The 22,296-nt window shown below is 34.0% G+C and overlaps 1 protein-coding gene across 3 annotated transcripts in view; it reads right to left on the reverse strand.

The window, feature by feature from the left end:
- The window catches only part of LOC118189345 (uncharacterized), a 182,496-nt gene that overhangs the window by 30,093 nt on the left and 130,107 nt on the right, over positions 1-22,296 (reverse strand). For all 3 annotated transcript variants that reach the window (XM_085809434.1, XM_085809432.1, XM_085809433.1), the window contains 4 exons: positions 14,922-15,053; positions 13,746-13,895; positions 12,421-12,573; positions 4,309-4,449 (listed from right to left, as the gene is read on the reverse strand). In XM_085809434.1, the coding sequence (XP_085665560.1) occupies positions 4,309-4,449; positions 12,421-12,573; positions 13,746-13,895; positions 14,922-15,053 (576 nt within the window). The remainder of the gene's footprint in view (positions 1-4,308; positions 4,450-12,420; positions 12,574-13,745; positions 13,896-14,921; positions 15,054-22,296) is intronic.

Genomic DNA, 22,296 nt, shown 5'->3' on the forward strand with positions numbered 1-22,296 from the left:
ATATATTGACAAAGACACTATATATATATATATATATATATTTTGTAAAAGGCTACCGACAAGAACGACCTCAGATGAAATTTTTTAAGGCTATCAATAATTTTGTCACTGGTCACGGTATTGATTGGATGAAGTATGTTGGGCTAAGCAACGACGGACCACGTGCTATCCTAATTTGAAATAACTATGTGATGAAAAACATCATCCTTCGCACTAAGGTCAAAATATGTAAAACAAAATTTACTTTATTTACTTTAAGTTTTAACTGAAGATAATCAATTGTCTTTAATTACTTATGTTTTTGTTATATAATTATTTTGCAATTTTTCTGTATGAAATAAACAAACAAATAACTTGAATTTTGATTTTTATTAAAAAATAAAATTTGTTTATTAAATAAATGTTTTTTTTATAAGGTGGGTCGCGAAAAAGTTTAAAATCTCGTACCGGGCTGCGGTCCAAAAGTTTGGGAAACGCTGCCATAAGGCATGTGGGGAATATGTTGAGACGACGGATAGCAGGTCGCAATAGCACCAACATGCATTATTATAGGAATGGGCGTTAACGACACTGTTACCAGCTTGCCTCACCGTAGTCATGCATGCATTTCAGTTAGAAGGTATCATACTCGTTGTTAGAGTGTGTTTCAACTGTGCATTCTTCAGACCCATTTCGTATTTTGTGATTTGAAAAATGCACGTGTTTTGTATGTCTCTGCTTTATTGCTTGCTGTGTGGTGTAATGATGCAACAAGCTCTTGGATCAATTTCTCGCATATCCATTAAACAGTTTTTGTTTTATTCCGTGTTTTGGCTTTGTTGCTTCCTTTTTGAGGAACCTTGTATTATTATTATTGCTATAAAACATACTCTATGAGATGCGTTCTTAAAAAATAGCAAAGTAGAACTTTTAGGATGAGTGTTGCTGAAATCAAGGGTAAAAAAACTTATAGGTATTAAAAGCAATTATTTTCTTACATTTTATAATAATTCAGTTACAAGTTTTAAATATAACAAACCTCCCCTTCCCTTTCAGAAATACTCATAAATAGTTAAGTACATAGAAATCAGCAATAATATTTAACTATTAAAATAAAAGATGTCGTAATTTGAAATGAACCAAACAGAGCATAATTACAGAGTGACTATGATTTTTGATTTGATACCTAACAAGCTGAAAATTATCTCATATTTGAGAAAGTATTTATGAAAGATAATAATACAACAAACTAATTTTTTGTAATTGTTAACCGAATAAAATCGAATTTCTTAAATTTTCTTTCTAATGTACTTAACGAAAACTTGTGAAAATATTTCGTTCAATTGAAACTGTTTGAGCAGAATGTTCTGGGAAGTATGGCATTTAATTCCATTCAGAATGAAATTTTATTTAAAAACGTATTCCTTCGCATAATTAGGACTCGCAAATATTGTAGAAGAAAAGGAAAATATATACATTTATACTTACATTTAAGACTTAATTATAAAATGTTTACCTCCGATCATGTCAAAACCTGTTGATCTTAGCGACAAATCACTGAATGTTTTGTTCACCAAGAGGGATGCATCGCTGCTTCAATAGAGTGTATGGGAAAAATCAGTTCTAGGTTCCTTCTGTCTTTTTTACCTCCATGGCTACGATACCAGATCTGACACCTTTGGATTTATTCCTATATGGCCATCTGAAGGAATTGACCTAGTTACTACAGACAAGACCCAGTTACTGCAGAAAGTGATTTAGTTGTTCATCTTCATGCTGTGTGTACTTTGGCGGACACCATGCTGCTGCAACGTGCGCAGTCAGCCATTCCAAGGCGCACCATTCCAAGTATGCACGGCGGGCATTTTGAACATCTTCCAATATAAACATATGCAAATACCGTTGTTCTGCACCTGATATGACGTCATACTTTCCTTTCGTGTTTATCTCGAAAAATATGGGTCGTACGCGTACAGTTCTTTAGGCATTTTTTCTGTATTCCAAGCGAGGAGTACGGCTGTGCAGAGTTTGAGCTGTCTTGATGGGACACGTTGTATAATAAAAGGAATGTAAATGGAATGAACTAGAAAATCTGTAGTGGAAGTAAAAGGATACAGGAAGATGCAATTACTGCTGTTTTTTATCTTCAAAGAAGGGAGGAAATATGGTGATGTTATTAAGTATAAATTACATCTATTTTTTTAATTGAAAAATGTATACCTTTTTAATTTTGAATTGCTTATTTAATTATTTCTCTCACCGTTTCAATAAAACTTTCATTGAGTTTCAGAGCCCAAAACAAAGGTATTTTCTAAGTTGCTGTGCTGAAATCATGACTTTTTATTTGTTTCAATGTCGCAATATTCACCTAAATTTTAAGTTTACTATTTGAAGGTTTATTTTTAGTTAAGAAACAGATTTAGTCACAGTACTTAAAATTTCTTATATAGCGTGCGCTAAAGGCACACTTTTAAGATAAATTCTCGTTGAGGTTTGGCTTGATGTACATGTCCTGATAGAATGCACTAAGTTAATAAATTTTATGTTAACTCCCTTATAGGATAAAATGCTGATTTTTTCGGAAAAGCACTTTTTATTTTCAGTCTCGAATTTTTCATTTTCTTGTTTCCTCTTCGTTTTCAGTGCAGTTTAAAGTAAATGATTAACAATGAATATCTGTTAAGATGATGTTTTATGGACATGATCGAGTCTTTCTTATTTTAGAAGTTTTTTTGGAGTTTAAAACACTGATGAAGTGGAATGCTGTAGAAAGGAAAGATCAGGCGAGTAAAGAAAACAAAATTTTACGTATTGACAATTCTACGATGTTACTAACTATTAAAGCTGTAGATAAATTGATAAAAATACAAACTACATGCTATTATCAAAACGAAAACATCAAAAAGGACCTGAAAGGGAAAAAAGGCATGTGGTGTCTAATGACATGAAAACAAGCCTGCATTTCAGATGAATCTTGCTACCTCTGCGAATTTCACTGCTTGTTAACAAGAAGGAAAAAGACATGGAGTATCCAGTTAATACTAGCTGAGAGTACAAAAGAGAAAAAGTGATTTGCATTATTTTTGGAAATGGATATTTAATCATTATCTCTTTAACCTAATCGAACATTATGGTGTAATATAAATAATCTAAGTGTCTAGTCTCTGCTGGTACAAGATTTGCCTTCAAAGTAATATAACATGTTATAAGTAAATCTAATTACGAGTTAGCCAAAAAAGGTTTTTGTCATTCGTGACTGTCAAAAATAGACAGACATAGAAGCAAAATAAACAGCTTATTTATTTGTTTCATTTGCTACGACTGTCTTAATTTTGCCTCCTTTCAATGGCGGATTTTGTTTACTGGCAGTATTCTAAAACATTGCAAATTATCTTCTATTTCTCTACGTCTTTAGAAAACATTTCTATACCAATTTATTTGCTTTAGGAGGTTTATCACGTAATCATAGCAATATCTCTGTTTCTCTATCATCCATAAGTTTAAGTTTTTAAGCATGTATTATGGCCATAACCAAAAAACACAAAAATAATCCTGAAATTAGCCTGATGAATATTAGTATTTATCAAAATGCAAAACTTCTTCTATGGATAGTACTGCAACTGTTTGTATAAATGCTAATTTCTGACTTTATTTGTTGAAGTGCTTTCTAAATTTATATCCGTTGTAACACATTAAGCGTAAATAAATGGTCCTGCTTTTACTGATGTATGTTAATCGATCATTACTCAAATCTTCCTTTATTTATTGATAAAGGTAAATTTTTGAACCACTGTTGAACGTAATACTCGAAGCTAGTTATAGTAACTAGTTTTCGGGAAAACGCGACGCAGTTAGTTATTTTAGAATGCACTTGTGTTACAAATTACGCGTGAGGTCAGACTACGTATGTTCACACCCACGGAGCAACAAAGACATACTGAAAAGCGCTGCGTCGCTGTTTTCGAGACAAATGAACGTAGCACTTTTGCTCCACGTAGCAGTCAAACGGTTAAAATCCCCACACCAGAAGTTTTCCTCTTTGTTGTTGAAGATATCGTTACTTTATTACTTTAGATTACTCTCAGTACTTACGCCAATAATTACGATAAATTTTATCCACTTATGATTCGTTTAAAATTTTTGTACATGCATCTACACTTTTCAATGTTAAGTGCTTGAAATTTTGTGGACCCCACAATGTATTTTTTTCATTTTCCCGATAGGCCTTCCTATTTTCCCCTCGAAATTTCTTTATGTATTATTAGTAAATATTTGAAAATTAACCACTTAGCAATCGGTGATACTTCTGAGCAGCTTAAGACTTATTACCTGTGTTATAAATGTTGCATTCGTCATTTGGTTTGATGCAAGTGCATACGCCGTTTTCACAAATACTGAATGGATCTCGAGCTTGGCATTCTTCAGAATTTCGACAGCTTTTCCCCAAAGAAATTGGATCCGCTAAATTTTCTGTAAATGTCAAAATGTAAAAATCATGGAAATTAATGAATAATATTTGCATTTCAAAGTAAAAAAAAATCTACAATTAAGTAATCAGACGAATGAGAAGTTTATTTAGAAAGATTTAGGAAAACGTATTTAAAGAGAGATATTGGTTTAAATGTTGGCAAGAAGAATATTACAGGTATAGTATCTGTAGATCAGATATTCTAAACTATTGAGAGTCCCTTAAACAGGGACTTTCTTCCTTTCAGATTTTCCGAAAATTATTCTTATAACATTATGCATCTACACTTGTTGCAGTTTTCCTCTGAATGTATATGATAATAAAAGCTTTTATGCATAGTAAAAGCGTATAAAATTGCAAATAATTCACAATAAAGGCAAGTAAATTATATTAAAAGAAAATTATATTAAAAGTTTGCGACAGAATATCATGTTTCGATCACTCTAACATATTTGGTAACAAGGCCCTGAAGAACTTTTAGTTTACAGTTCTGAAACGAAAATGTTTAGCTTGACGCAGGGCCGGCGCGGGGCTTTTCGTCGCTCGGTGCAATTCCACCGGCCCTGCTTGCGTAATGGCAAACTGCACATTCAGTTGATCAATGTTAAACGAATTTCGCATACTGCGCATGCCCAGAAGGGAATTTGGCATAATTACAATTTTGGTAAAATTTTAAAAGAAAATAGATATGGTGTGTGGTTGATATTCTGTTATCTGGGCGCAAACAGTTCGGGGTTTTAAAACTTGTTAGGTTGTAAGTTCCTTTATTACTTAGAGGGTAACTATCGATTGTAAACTACTCAAATTTTCGTTTAAGAATGATTACAAAACAGGAAACATTACAGGATATATTAGCTGAATCTTTATTGAATATACTTGTGAGGAATAAAAGCAATTGCGTATGGGAAATAACTATATGTTCCATTCGTATATACTTTAACAAATTAAAGAATAACTCCAGTTTAAATTACTGAATTAAAGTCAAGGAAATTATTATAAATAACTATTAAATATGACGTTTATGAACAAAATAAACCAAAATGAAATGAAAAAGAAGCAAATGCATTAAGCACAAATAAATTTCGGTAGTATTGTAAGTGTAAATAGTCGATAAGACCTACATGATGAACAAGCTTGTGTAATTGTTGCTTATGCTTAGTCGCCAGTATTTCCTGCCACGCCAACGGTACACCACTGAGCATGCGCAGTAAACGAAATTCGTTAACATTGATCAACCCAATGTGCGGTTTGTCATTACGCGCCCTGCTTTGACGTACATGAGGAGTATAAAAAAAAATTCCTGGATTAGCTCTGTGGCGCATCGGCAAATGGTAGAAGGTTTACGCTGACAGCTATTGTGACTTGATAAAACGGTGTGCTAAAAGTCATCACTGCTTTAACATCGGGAGATGTTACAGTGCTTTACGATCATCCGTGCTTGGTAGTCTTTGATTACATCATAGACGGAGAGCTGGAACACGAGCTAACGGAAAATTTTGCATTGAACTGCGCATATCGGCCATACAGGCACTGATTATGCTTCGAAATGCTACGGCGATGAGGCAATGAGGCTAATTCACAGCTTCGCTAATGAGGCTAATTCACACATGAAGACGACGAGGCATCTGAAAGACCTACGAGCATCAGCCCTGAGAATGCGGGGTGACATTTGGAACTTGTAACATGCAGATCATCGAATGATGATCAGTGACCCTGCAGACAATTATGGTGTATCGAACAGTTCTGTACAGATAGTCCCCTTACTGGAGCAGCATGTCGCTGCTAAGTTTGTCCAGTGTGCTAATTCCTGATAAAAAGGCACATCAAGGTAATATGCTAAAATTTGCTCGAGAATAATCAATCCTTCAGGTCTAAATCATCACCGTTAGCGAGATCTAGTGCGAATCGCAAAAGATTGTGCCCTAACTTCCACAAAATAGCTTCCAGCCTGCATTCTAAGGATTGTAAGATCGCTGGGACCGAAGCACCGCTCCGCAAGTCAACTATTTCGAAGAAGGTGACGTACAAACTCGCGTAAGTAATGCACCTTTGTTTTGGTTAACAGCCCTGGGAAATTTTTTATATACCCTTGTTTTCCTTTTAAGGCTACTGGTCCGTCGGCTACGGAGTCGCAGAAAAATTGGTGAATCAGTGTGTTTTTATATCTTTCTTATTAGATAATGGAATTTAAACGCTTAAGACTAAAAAGCGTGTAGCTAAAGCTAAGTTGAGTAAACTGAAAGAGAAAATTACAGTGACTTACGATTCTGCTGATGTTGATCAGTTAGAACTTTTTAAATCTAGATTAAATAATGTAATGACCGAACTTTCGGATATTTTAGTAACATATTTGTAGTGTGTGAAGAAAAAGATATTGATGTCTTTATAGAAGAACAGCAGGTCATACAAGATACTGTTGATGAGTTAATTTTAATGCTAACCAGAGTTAAGAATGTTAAGACATTAGTGTGGAAACTAAATCTTGGGAAATAGCGAGTATAAGCTTACCTAAGCTAACTCTTCCTGTATTTAGTGGCAGTACTGAAGAATGGTTATCATTTTTTGATTTATTTAAAACGGCGATAGTGGATAATGACCGTTTATCAGGTGCACAAAAGCTACAATATTTAAAGGGTTCTTTAAAAGGAGATGCTTTGCGGATTGTTCAAGCTTTAACTATTTGTGACAGGAATTTCGAAATAGCGTGGCATTTATTGTGTCAAAGATTTTCACATAAGAGAGAATTACTTTCATCGTTATTAAAGAAAATCTTGTATTTATCAAATTTACAAGCTGAAATTCCTAGTCAGATATTAGCGTTAGTAGACACTGTAAGAGAATGTGTATGTTTGTTTGAAAATCTAGGATTCAATGTGGAGCAATTCGCGGATACTATTTTAATGTTAATAGTACAGTTTAAATTGTATTCTTCGACGAGAGGATGGTGGGAAAGAACATTAAAGAGTGAGGAAATACCAACACTTAATAATCTGCTAGAGTTCTTGAAATCTCATGCCAGAACCTTGCAAGCAGGTAAAACGCAAGGTGTTAAAAAACAAGTTACAAAAGACAAATTAACTTCATTGGCTTCAGAGATTCGCGCGCAGTGTACGTATTGTAAAGTCGGTCATTCAGTTTTTAAATGTAATAAGTTTTTAAATCTGAATGTTCAGGAACGCGTTAATTTTGTCAAGAGAAATAATGTTTGTTTTAATTTTTTGGTTTCAAATCATAAAGCTTTCGAGTGTAGAAGTACACATAAATGTAAAAAGTTCTTTAAAAATCATCACACACTACTGCATTTCGAAAGAGTTCAAAATGAACCAAAGGCACGTAAAGGAGTTACGAACAGTTCGAATGAATTATCAGTGACGGCTAAGCCATTTTTCCCTGAACCAGAACCTCGCGCTCAAGCGGCTGGGTCAGAGGAGAATATCGCAAGTTCTAGTCCAGTAATTAAATCTTGTGTTTCAGACTTTAATTTTCAGCGTGAAGTTTTATTATGTACGGCTGTTATTAAAGTGTTAGATTCATCGGGTGAATACCAATTGTGTAGAACCCTCCTTGACCCTGGCAGTCAAGCAAGCCTGATTTCAGAAGATTGTGTACAAAGGCTAGGGTTAGCAAGAAGAAATGCCAAAGTTTTTATTTCATGTTTAGGGTCTTTGGATACGAAAACTAATGAGATTACGGAAATAAACTTCGTTCCGCATTTTCCGGCGAAAGTGTCATTTAAAACACCAGTATTTATCATCAATAGAATTATTGGAACTTTGCCGCATTTTACATTGGATAAGAAGTACGTTGAGGAATATAATGATTTAATGTTAGCAGATCCAGCATTTTACAAAAGTGGGCCTGTTGATATACTTTTAGGCGTAGATATTGCCTTACCTCTTTTAAAGGGGGAAATAATTAAATGCGAAGAAGGTAAACCGGTAGCTTCTCGTTCTGAACTAGGATGGATTATTTCAGGTAGTGTGAATAATTCAACAGAAATTAATCCTACTATCTATGTGAATAATATACAAGTGGAAACTGATCAGATGCTGTCTGACTTTTGGAAATTGGATGCTGTACCTACGTTTGACATGCTTACTAAATCGGAGAGAGCATGTTAAGACTACTTCAAATCTACATATACGAGAGAGGAAAGTGGGGTATATACTGTAAAATAACCGTTTCACTCTCCGCCTTCTCAGCTTGGAGATTCTAGACAATTAGCTATGCGTAGATTCCAATCTTTAGAAAATTCTTTTCTAAAAAGGCCTCAGATATATGAACAGTATAAGGATTTCATGAAGGAATACCTTGAGCTGAGACATATGGAGGGAGTGCCTGAAGGAGAGATTCTTATTGACTCAACGTATTACATACCTCACCATGCCGTATTAAAGGAATCAAGTACTACGACTAAACTGAGAGTTGTTTTCGATGCTTCAGCTAAAACGACATCGGGTCTTTCATTAAATGATATTTTGATGGTTGGGCCAAGAGTTCAGCAAGAGCTTTTTCCAATTCTTCTACGATTTAGAACTCACAAAATTGCACTATGTGCCGATGTAGAGAAGATGTTCAGACAAATTCGTGTCCACCCAGAAGATACAAATTGGCAACGAATGTTTTGGAGGGATAGTCCTAGTGAGCCCTTGAGTATATTTAGATTAGTGACAGTTACATATGGGACTGCCTGTGCGCCATAGTTGTCTACTAGAGTAATGAAACAACTTGCATTAGATGAACAAGTGCGATTCCCTTTAGCATCAAAAATTGCCCTTCATGATTTTTATGTTGATGATTTGCTTTCAGGGGCACAAAGTGAAGAGGAAGCGAATGTTCTAGTTCAGCAGTTGAATGAAATGATTAAAAGGGGTGGATTCCGCTTAAGGAAGTGGATTTCAAACAGTTCAGCTATTTTAGAGAATATTCCCGAGTGCTTACGAGAGCCCAGTATTCCTCTTGAAATAACCAGTGACAAGAAAGTAAAGGTATTGGGAATTAATTGGAACAACTCTAGTGATACATTTCGTTTTTCGGTATGCAATAAGTGATAAAGAATTTACTAAGAGGACTATTTTATCAGAGGTAGCCAAAATCTTTGATCCAATGTGATGGTTAGCGCCAACAATAATATACGCGAAAATATTATTACAAGAGTTATGAAACTTACAGCTGGGTTGGGATGAACTCGTTGATAAGAGAATAAGTAGAAAATGGAAGCGTTTCTATCTAGAATTGCCCTTACTTTCAAGCTTACAATTTCCGAGGTATGTCTTGAGTCCGAAAGCAGTAGTTATAGAAATCCATGCTTTCTGCGACGCTTCAGAAAAGGCTTATTGTGCAGTCATCTATCTCCGAACAATCAACCTTGATTCGTCAGTCAAAGTCAGCCTTCTGACATCGAAAACCAGAGTAGCGCCCTTAAAAACCCAGTCTCTTCCGAGACTAGAGTTGTGTGCTGCGTTACTTTTAACCAACCTCTTACATGCAGTATTATCGTGCATAGAACTGCCTATTAACAATATTTACGCATAAAACGACTCGCGGGTTACATTGGCATGGGTTTCGTCCGAACCTCGCCGTTGGCTACCTTTTGTGGCAAATCGAGTTGCAAAAATCCAGGAAGCTGTTCCAGGTATTCAATGGAATTATGTTGCTGGGAAAGAAAATCCTGCAGACTGTGGGACCAGAGGTTTTATTCCATCAGAATTCTTACAATGTGAGTTATGGATGAAGGGACCGCAGTGGTTAAACGAATCCCTAATTCATGTACAGCAAAATTCAAGTGTAGAATTAGAGAGTGAGGTTATGTTGAAGGAATTGAAAAAGAGTTTCAGTTCAAATGTTTCCGAATTTGAAGAGCCTAGTGTGTTTTCAAGATTTTCATCATGGTTAAAGTTATGTCGAGTGTTAGCGTGGTGTTTAAGATTCAGAAATAATTGTAGTAAGTTACCTACAGAGCGTATAAAGGGTTATTTATCTACTGAAGAATTCTGTGAAGTTACTTCTATGATTGTTAGGATTGTACAAAGAGCCGAATTTCCAGAAGAATTATTCTGTTTAGACTCTGGTAAACCCTTGAAGACATCAAGTAAATTACTGTCTTTAAGTCCTTTCTTGAATTCCGCGGAAGTAATGCGTGTAGGCGGAAGGATCAGAAACTCTACAGTTTCAAATAATCAGAAACATCCTATGATTTTACCTAAGAATCACAATATTAATTATTAAGCATTATCACGTTTAATTATTAAGCATTATCATGACACGTATCTTCACGCAGGTACGCAGCTACTCACTTCTGTCATATGACATAGATTTTGGATTGTGAATGCTAGAGATATTATAAGAAAGTGTATAAGCCAATGTGTTACCTGCCGTAGAGTTAGAGCGCAAACTGCAACTCAGCTAATGGCAGATTTACCCACTTCAAGAGTTACTCAAAGTAGAGCTTTTTCTCGTGTAGGGATTGATTTAGCAGGACCATTTAACGTTAAATATCGTTCTGGTAGAGGAGTCAAAATCTTTAAGTGTTACGTATGTCTATTTATTTGTTTTACTACAAGAGCAATACACTTAGAATTAGTTGGAGATCTATCAACAAAATCATTCCTCGCGACACTTAAGCGGTTTATAGCTCGTAGAGGCAAACCGTGTGAAATTCACAGTGATTGTGCAACGAATTTTATAGGAGCTAATAAAGAATTAAGGAAAGCCTTTTCTATTGTTCAACGTGATGAACAGCTACAGGGTTATATTTCTTCAGAAAATATTAAATGGTTATTTAATCCTCCCTCTGCCCCTCATTTTGGAGGGCTTTGGGAAGCGGGTATCAAGTCTATGAAACATCACTTAAAAAGATGTTTAGGAACACTTACTTTAACATAAGAGGAATTTTTGACATTAATAACCCAAATTGAATCCTGTCTTAATTATAGGCCTTTGGTACCAGCTTAAAGTGATTGTAGCGACTTGGAGGCGATAACACCAAGACACTTTTTAACCGGAGCGGCTTTAAGCGCTATTCCAGAATCTAACCAAATTCAAGAAACCATGAGCTGCAGTGATCGTTGGAGGAACGTGCAAAGGTTATTTCAACATTTCTGGAAGAGATGGAGCAGTGAGTATTTATCTAGGTTGCAGCAGAGACCCAAGTGGTGCAAGTTGCAACAAGATCTGAGGGTTGGTGATATGGTTCTTATTAAGAATGAAAATATACCTCCGCTACGTTGGAAATTAAGTAGAATTACTAAAGTGTATCCTGGTCTTGATGAGAAAGTTCGGGTGGTGAGTTTACGCACTTCCAATGGTGAAATAAAACGACCTATAGCAAAGCTATGTGCTTTACCATTTAATTCCTGATTTAGAGACTTTAATTTTTATTTTCAGGTTTATGCAGTTCAACAGTTTAAATTTATTGTTTGAACCCCCTTGGGACTTCAAGGCTGGGGGTATGTTTGATGTTATGCAAATTGTATTTCTTTCTTTGTACCGAGGAGCGGCGCAGACGCAAATTTGTTAGGTTCTTCTGAGTTTGTGTGGTAAGCCGCTATCGAAGTCGGAGTTTGCAGTGTGGTCTTCGCCGTTCCTCAACCAACTTACTGTTTGAAAGCCAATAAAGAAGTTTCGGTCAACATTATGACTCTGAGGTTTCTTGGGTTCTATACTGAAGTAATATCAAGTCAATTTACAGTCCACTATTTTTAAACAACGGAACGTACAGCTACTTTAATTGCAATGCTTGTAAAAGCAATCGAAATATTCTACATTATATTCACAGTTAGATATATTTCTTGATGTCTTATTATGTATTATTATCTGAGCAATGGCTTTAAATCAGAAGAATAAGTAGACATGCACATTTGTACCTTAAATATTGTTTTATCGGAATTAAAATTTCCAAAGAAAAACAGTATCAAATATTTTAATAAAAAATACAACTAAATTTTTTAAGAATCGTAATGCAATACTATTACCTATTTGTAATATGGGTTGACATTTCATTTTATTCGAAGTCGGTTCAAATCCAGGCTTGCATTCGCAGTACGCTGTGTCTCCCGATCGCTGGCAATAAGAATCGGGAGTAACTTCCTCACAATCTTGGTGCTTCTCACACTCGCCACCTAAATCTAAATGTGCGCAAGCAGTTAACATGTTAATTTTACAATAACATAAAAAGTGTAAATAATTTTTATCATTTGAAAATAAGTAATAGCTAGTAAGATATAAGAAATGAAATTCGTAGAAGATTAAATACGAACGAGAGATAAATCTTTACCCAAAAGTTGCGAATAAACAGTTTTGCTGTATTAACATAATACTCACTTTCAAACTCGCTCAGCTTGTATCACCTTTATTAACAGGATAGTTATGCACAAAAATACTTCTGAAATTTAAACTCGCATAATTTTTTTGCATATGGTCTCACAGTTTACCTGGAAGTTTTCTGATCTTTCCTTACTAATATATATATATATATAATATTCTTTTTCCGTGTAAATTTTTCAAGTACACCCTTTTTATAATTGCTAATTTTCTACAAATTTATCTGGTGAGTAAAGATTTATAATTTTAAAATTAGTAATCTTTTTTAATTTTGTTGACGTTTCTGCTTAGTTTTAATGTGCACCAAGAGTAGTTTTCAAGTGACATCCTTTTGGTGTTGATTAAATTTATAACAAAAGATTATTTAAAAAAAATTTTTTTATTAATTTACTTTGGTTTTATTTTAAGCATTTTTGTTTCTAATATCTTATAATCAAGAAGGTGTACTTTCCAAGAAAGAGATTCTCACCAAAACAATTATAATGTATCCAAAACTAATTGCTACGGATTCTTATTAAAAATGTTAACATATTGGCTTTAGACAGAGGAAGCATAAGAAATGCAGCTGGAGCCTATAGAATCAATTTTTGCTCACCAAGAAATTTTGTTTAGAGTTTTACTGTCATACTTAATATAAATCTGTAAGAAAATTTCTCATTCCCCGTGTGTGCTCCCCGTGTAAATGGTTAATACGCCCAACTACCATTGGAAGACCGCAGTTTGAATCCTAGCAAGAGCACAGCAGCTTTTTCACATCTTCCGACTCCAGAAATATCTAAAAATCTTTAAAAAAACCACTTTCAAAGAAAGTGTATTCTCCTTATGAATATTACGAAACCGATAATATCGAATTTAGAAAAGTTTTTCTTATGTAACTGCGTTTAATTTTATGAATGTAATGAACAAAAAGTAGTAAATATCTTATAGTTTATCTTAGTGATACAAAGAAAATTAGGTATACGGAAAAAGTACTTACGAGGTAAACATTTTCCTTCATCTGTCACCAGATACCCTAAAGGACACTTGCACTTTCCGTAAACGCGAGGAATAATGTATTTACAATAGCTGTAACTACTTGCCATGTGGCACTGCCGGTCATTTAGACAGTAATCATCTAATTTTGCGGCTATAAAAGAGAAATAAATATTTTAAAAAATTATGCCACAGAAAATAAGATCATTTGATTAATTGTGAGGTCTAGTGCCGGTTCTGGGAAAAAATGTAAAGTTCAGTTTAAGGCTGCAAAAATAAATCAAGGGTTACACTTTTAATATATAATGAAACTGATAGCTTTAAGAAAGAATGTTTCTAGCATTTTACTATAATTTCATGAAATCTATTTCAATTTTAAAATGCCTCATATCATAATATTAAATGCTTTCTATAAACAAATTAGTTTTTTATTAAAGGAAAACAGTTACATATCATGTATAGGGAAAGTTAATGCTTGCTTCGATTACTTGGCGGAACAAAATCACTGACGAGCGTAATTTTTTTAGATCATTTCTTGAAAATAATATTATTTATATTTATAAATTCAGGTGATCAAAAAGTCTGAAAGAAAGGGTTGGCGGAAGAAACAAACAGAAATCGAGAGGAAGAGAAACACAGAGAGAGAGAGAGAAAGGGAAACAGGGTAAGATACGGGGGAAAAAGACTCGATGGTTCTGAGGATTTCACATACAAAGGAATTAGGTTCTTCGAAACTTCCATCAGACAGCGTCTCAGTGATAGGGGGTGAGGGGAATCAATCTTCAAATGTACAATAATACGTTATGAAACAAGTTACTGTTCATAATGCTTATCAGGCTGCTTCCTTTCTGGTTATTTATAGTGCTTGAAAGTATAATTGTTGTAATTCCTATCGTCTTACGAAATTCTTGCTGGATTTTGTTTTAATAAAGCAAAGGCATATTAATAGATTTGTCATGGAAAATTACATAAAGTATTTGCAAAATAAGTTATTGTGTCAGTGATAAAGTAAATAAGAGTAAATGATGTATTAAACAAGGTAATAGATAAAGAACCTGTAGTCAATAGTTAATGCTGAATTATGTCATACAAATGTTTTTATTAAAAACAACAATATGCATGAACAGCAACTTTCTTTTTCCTTTTAGTTGCTGTAAAAGTATATGTAATTTTTACTTACGTGGAAGACACTTATCCCTTCGAAGTGGAATATGGTCCGGCTCACAATCACATAATCCGTTCACGCAGTGACTGTTGGAAACTTTCATTCGGCACTGGCTGTCTAAAATACAACCAAATCCTAGTAAAGATGCTAGAATGGGAGGAAAAGGGTACTTTAGTAACTAGTTCCAGCATCTACATCTATGATCGTGTTCTCTAAATACAAAATCTAAATAATTTTTTTAATCGAATAATTAATTTTAATTCTTTCAGTAGTATAACTGCTTTTATCAAAATTGTTTTCCTCTGTACTTGGCTTGTTTAGGAATTATTCCAAAAATGTGAAAGTCATGGAAACAAACTGCAATGCATAAAGTTAGTTAATGAAAGCGGTTTAAACAACAATTCATGACGTATTCTAAACCTCCTTTGGCCTAAGTGGATTTAAAAAGAAAATGTTTTATTCTTCGCTAAAACTGCATTACTTCCTTTTAGAATAATTCCCTGCTTTGCAATATTTTGTTTTCATTTATTTTAAAGGAAATACAGAGTTGGATAGTTTCATTTTCCTTCTTTTTCTTTTCTTTTTTTTTTAATCAAATGTTTTCTTTCCATTTTACAACTCAGGATGTAAAAATCGTTATCATTTGCTTTCGCTTTTATGTAAAACGTAGTAATACATATGTTGTAATCCATTTAGTAAGTTCAAATTCGTGTTTTAAAGTTAGCAAAGTAGGTTAGAAAAACTGATTTAATGTGTATTCTTCATCCATGACTCCTCCGGAAGAGCTGAGTCGGGCATTACGGCATTATGCTGCATTCCGGCAGTGCAATTCTTGGGACGTTCACCACCTTTAGTGTTTCGGGTATTAAACACAGTTACAAATAAGCTTTTACTTATGTGTAATCGACTGAACTAACTGAAAAAAAAAAAAAAAAAAAGAAAAGACAATATCAATTATAAGACGTTTCACATAAAAATTTATGCATATAATATTTAAAAACAGACGATAGGTAATGATCGTATAGATTACCAGTAAAGAGAAATTAACGAGAGTAAAAGTAATGTTTGTTGTTTACAAGCAAATATTTAAGCGCTTTACACTGCAAAGTCATAATCAGAAGGATTTTGTGGAAAAGAAGACTTTCATTTTGGAAGCTTCCATGCTAAATGCGTACAATGCTTTTGAATATTAATTAGCTCATAACAAAGTGAGTAAAACAGGTAAATGCTTTACTTAAGAAAAGGGAAGAATTCTGGAATTGTTTACGTTCTGCATCATTTTAAACGTAGCCGTTAGTCTCTCATTAGAATAAAAGAACTTTCGGACGTATCAAATATTAAGAAGAATAGTGAAGAGACTATTTAATAAGTCTGGATAAGAGAAGGCTTCTAAACAACTCGACTATGGGAATCTAAAAGATAATGAAAGACCAATTAGAACTGGTACAGATGCAGGCTTATGCCCTCTCATTACGGCATTTTCGCTTATATAAACTCTGTTCCAAGAGAAGAAACCAAAAGCGGTATTTATATAATCCGCATTCCCAAGCAGCGAATTTTATAAACAAAAAAGGGCCTTGAAATAAAGCGTCAAGATATTTGGAAAACAAGTGACTTCTTGGCTATCTGAACAAATTTTAATTTGTGGTCGTTCTTGAAATTCGGACTCCTATCCAGGGCAAGGTGCTAACTAGAAATGCTCGCCTTTATCTGGACTCTTAAAAGTATTGTAAATAAATGCATAATAAATGTTTAATTGCCAGCCTGGCATTCCCTTTTTTTAGATTGCCTGTCATCTCTGTCCCTTCAGCACAGATTCCTAAGCTATTTGAGATATGGGCCTTTATAAGAGAGAATTTGTTTTATATAGAAATGTGGAATAATTTTTGGGGGTGAGCCCAAGAAAGTGGGAGTCATAAGCTCTGGCTTACATAGCTTATACGCAAAACCGGCACTGCTTCATCGCATATCACCCAGGTAGGGTTTACTAGTTTTTTTTTTTAATTTCTGGTTCACTATTTTCGGTTGTAATTTTTCCAAGAACTTTTTAAAATCTTGCCCTTTCCTTGGTAGAAATATATGTATTTCAACAGAAACTGTTACTAAACCCTTTATCCTTGGTAATATCTATAGTTTTCTTTGTTATATACACCAGTAACAAAAGGAATGTCCGTTCGTTTTTGTTACTCCTGACGAACAAAAATTTGATTTGCCCCAAAACTTGAGATTTCACGCGCTTCAACTGATATCAAGCATAAACTTAGCATTTTTCTCCTGTTCATCGCCTCTTTCTGTTCTTCGATATTCGTGCTAATACACTTACTAAAAGATATACCCAAAGAATTAGATAAAATCATTTAATTAATATCATCTAATCTAAATAATTTTTTAAATTTAAATTTTAAAATTGAAGTATTGTTATTATTTTATCTTCATTTACGGCAATGCAAAAGAAGCTTTTGGAAATGCTGATTCATGAAGTCAGGCACATGTCTTGCACTTATCTCTTCCAGCAAGTTCAAGTTCACTGAAAGTGATTTAAGCGAAGAGCTGAGAATGTTTCATGATAGATTAGAATGCATTCATTCTAAGAGTAGTTGCTCTTAAAGAAGCTTCAGTCTTTCCAAATTTCTTATTGGATTTTAACTTTTCTTAACATTAGGAAGCTTCCTATTCCTTCACGGAGTTAAAACAGATCCAAAATTTCCGTTTCGTAAAAGTGTGCTATAAATTCCTTTTTCTCTATTGCGAAGGATTAAAAATTACTTATAATTTATGTCCAGGAGAAATTAAGTTAGATTTCTAAAGACTGTTACTATTAACTTTTCTCACTGAATTTCAGCTTCTCTCAAATTTGTCATTTTGATGTAATTTTACAGTTAATGTTGCTTTTGAAAATATATTTCAGAGCAAAATTGAAAAAAAATGTTATTTTTCATTCATTTTGAGCTAAATAACGAAATATAAGAGAATCTGTAAGGGACAAACAATTAAAAATTATGTAGTAAAATGCATAAAATTATTTTACTGTCAAAGGAATTAGATCACTCAGTATTCTAGCAATTTTGAAATCATAGATAAAACATGGCATTATCTGTAAGAAAGTGATAACTGTCCTGATACTTTTTAGGTTACTTCTACAACAGTCAGAATTTTTACCCAGAATTTGGACAAAAAAATTTCCTTTTAACTGAAGTGGTGTTTAAATTATCTTATTAACATATCATAAACAAATTGTACTCAAGTTTTCAATTTCTTTTGAATATTCACACGTCTTTTTACTACTGGGATCTAAAGCACAGATTTCTTCATTGCGACCCAGAAGTTGTAACAATAAGATCGTTGATTTTATTTCCAGTCTTGATACCCAGATTCCCACTCTTCAAATTCATTAAATTTATGTTCTTTGAATTTATTTATGTTTCTTCCAAAATGGGATGAACCCTAGATCCTTAATCTGCTTAATCTTCTCTCAGATACTGAAGGATTTATTTTATCTGCGGGATATTTATTTCCTAATTCCCCCCCCTCTCCCAGTGCAAGCACATAACCAAAACACTAGACTATGAAGAATTGAGTTATTTTCTTTACTCTTGTATATGATCATGCAGTGCTTAAATTGCACTGGAGCCCACCGGAGACCGGCTCCGGTACTTCTCAATTTTTAAGATAAATTACAATTCTAGCCGGAGCGCACCAGAGCCCTAAAAAGAATGAGCTCCGGTAGTTCTTTTTATAAAACTGAACCACAATTTCAAGGGAAAAAAATTAGAATTCGTAAGTTTTAGTTGAACAATAAGCAGACTTTGCAATACTTCTAGAATACGATATTTTCCCTAGAAATACGAACTCATGAGAACATGAGACGTTCAAGTAAAGTCCCCTCACTCATATACGGAAACCTTACCCTTTAAGAAGGGCGATAAATTTGGGGGCGTTTGTTTAGGAACGCGTAAATTTCTCGCCATGCCATCGTATTTAGTGTATTGTTATCCTCGCAAGAATGAAAATTTGTGTTCTTAAATGTGCGTTAAGTGACAGCGAGTACAATAAGAGTGAAATACTGAGATAAACTGCTCAAGCACGTACTATATATCGTCTTCCCATATAGTATCCACTAATGTAACCAGATACAGGGGAGGGCGAAAAGCGTAACCAGCAACTTTAGATTCATCCTTAGGAGTCAGATTCAGGACTCATTCACCCCTGACACAAACCCCTGACACTATAATTATATCACCAGAGAGCCGCGGTCAAAGAAAACGTGCTCTCTCACCAAGATTCCCCCCATTTTTTACATCCACCCACTCATACGCTTATGCCTTCATTCTGTTTCCCCCTGTTTTTAGATTATCAGAATTTTCATCAGCTATAAGTATATTTCATTTTTGTGATGATAAAAGAACTTCCCCCCCCCCCTACGATCAGATCTTAAATTAGGCCGGAGCACGGTGCTTCTTAGTTTTTGTAATAAATCATAATTCTAGCTGGAGCGCACCGGAGCCCTAAATAAGAAGGCTGCGGAACTTCTTTTATGTAATTGGATAACAATTTCAGTAGAAATTTTATCTCAAATATTTTGTTTTTAGCAATAAAATTATATTAAAAATCGCTCATTAAATTTTAATTTATCTCTTTACATTTTAATTAATTTTAATTATTTAATTATTTCAATAAATAATAATTAATTAATGGTCTAATAGTTAAAAATTAAATTATAATTAGTTAATTATATAATAATTATTGATTAAATAACAATGGATAAACATTAATTAAATAGCTATTGATTAATTTGATAATAATTAACTATTTAATTTTAAAATTATTAATAAGTTTAATTGTCATTTAATTATTTATTTACTCTTGTTCCTCTTTGCTGACGGTCTTCCATAGGGCTTCGGCACTTCTAATTTTAGAAATTAAGCCCTGTGATCATGTGAGCCTCACTTTATTGTTGCGCAAATTGTGTGAAATCTGATGAATATTCTTTGGGAAGATTTATCTTAATTTTTTTAAATATTATAATGAACGGCAATAGCATGCTTTGGTGTTTAGCTTTAACAGCCTTAAAAACCTATCTCTTCTTCAATTAATAAGGAAGAAATAAAAAATTAAGCAATTTATGCAATTTTATTTCACTTTTTCCCCATATAATTTAAAAGTATTTAGACGGAGCTATTCAGCAGACAGCACTTTGAGGTACTATACGTTGTGGACTTAAAATACAGTAAGACACGTAGAGCCATTAGATTTATTTTGAAGCAAAAGTCGTGAAAAATGAGACTCGCCTGGACTCGAACCACGAACCTCTCGAATACGCGCCGAGCGTGCTGACCACTACACCACGAAGGGATGCTAAGAAGGCGTCAAAAATACCTTATATACTCCTCCTTTTAAAGGGCGACTGTGGTTTTAGGAGACCCAATCGCCAAATCCTGGTGGTGAAAAATGATTCACCACCTTTTAGTTCGGACGCCACTGTAGAGATATTCGTTTTTTTTTTTTTTTTTTTTTTTTGTTTTTTTTTTTTTTTTAATTTAAGCAGGAGAGATGAAGAATGAGCAATGCCCTCACCGGGACTACTCGAACCACGAACCTCTCGAATATGCACTGAGCGTGCTGATCACTGCACCACGAAGGCATGCTAAGAAAGTGGGAGGAATACCTTATAGACATAATTATCGACAAAGACTCTAATAGTGCTTAAAAGTATTATCAAAGTTATTTTAAAAACAAGTAAAAGTGTAAATTAGAAGTTATCGTCGTCTGTAATCCAAAATAATCATCTGATTAAACAAAAAAGAAATTGAAAATATATATTTATGTATACCATAACGGATGGAACAAGAATAGGAAAGAGTTTGAGGATAATTTGTTCTGCAGAAATTTAAATTTTAGAAATATTGCGACAACTGCTCCTGGTTCATTTTTTAACAATATTAATAATAATATACACCTAATGCATTGTCTCTTGCTTTTAGGCCCCACCAAAGACTGCTAAATGCTATTATTTCAGATCATGTTCGAACCCAGGCCAACCGGCTAGCTGCATGTATGGTTATTGTGCTTTTCCCCATGAGTAACGTGAATACGAGCCAGTTTCCTTTAGAAAGTAAACCATCAAGTTATCCCTTTCTTTAGGCAGATAGCCTTCATGTGCTTTGCCATATTCAGGAAATCTAACCTTCTTAGTTTCAGTTTCTATAAATCATGAAATTTTTATTTTTTAAATGTTTGCGAACTACTTTGGTTGCACGGCCGATGGAATATCCTAAGATGACTATATAAAAGATAGATATATCATGGCGCACAATTTTAAGAAAATATTTTACGGAGCCACAATTTTATCTGAAAAAATAATTCTTGAGAATAGCAAAGTTTTGAATATGAACAGACCTACGTGAATATTTTGGAAGCGCTATTGTCTTAGGTTAATCTGTAACGATTTACAGAAATAATTGAACTGTATTATTGAAACTCCAAGGTTTATTTTAGGTAATATGTTATGTGTATTCCTTTTGTTCGTTCTATTTTTTCAGTCGGCCATTGCCAGAAAGCTATTTAGAATAAGAATCGGATCTGTAATTAACAGAGAGAAAGATATGCAGTCATCTGCTTGCTTATCCCTGAGATGTCCGCATCTATGGCGATTTACATTTTGGTAAGCGATTTTGTATTTGTTAGCGCACAGGCCTAGAAGAAATACTAGCTGGAGTCCGTAAGGTGCTAAATGTTATCTTCTATGCTGCAAGAACTTGAATATTTGAATTTCTGAAACTTCACAAGTAGCGGTGGCTAGTTTTGACAAATTTTTATCGCATTACGAGATTCAGCTTTGAATAAAATTTTTAATCACGTTTCCTATCTTGTTTGTGCTCTTAGAATTCAGAATGAATTTCAGAAGACGCAATTACTACATCTTTCTTGTCTGAGCACAGGAAAGTTAGACAAGAGTAGTTTAATCGCTAATTAGCTTTACAAAAAAATCAATATATTGATAATCAATGTTTTACTCTGTAAGGTATATTTTAATTTTATAACAGTTATATTTATTTCAATATACTTTCCTAGTGATTCTTGTTTCAACTTCAGGGGTGTTTGTGCTCCGGGGAAACCCCGGAATTCCGGGGATTTTGAACTTCGATACCCGGAAATTCCGGGGATCGTCGTTCAAAAGGAAGTAGGAATAATAATGAATTATTTATTTTGATCTGGGTAATTTTGTTTGCTTTGAAAGCAGAAAACGCAAGATCAGTGTGTGTGGTGAAAACTTTTCCTTTCTTTCTCCAAAGGCAGTGATAATGCGTGAAAAGGGGGAAAAACTTTTTTGTTCTTTCCTTATTGCGAGTTATGACTCATTCCCCCGGTTCTCGGACATTCTCTTCTGGAT

This window comes from Stegodyphus dumicola, chromosome X2 (genome assembly GCF_044657685.1).
Source record: "Stegodyphus dumicola isolate Sdum_Otavi_A_Nest chromosome X2, ASM4465768v1".
Classification (NCBI taxonomy): domain Eukaryota; kingdom Metazoa; phylum Arthropoda; class Arachnida; order Araneae; family Eresidae; genus Stegodyphus; species Stegodyphus dumicola.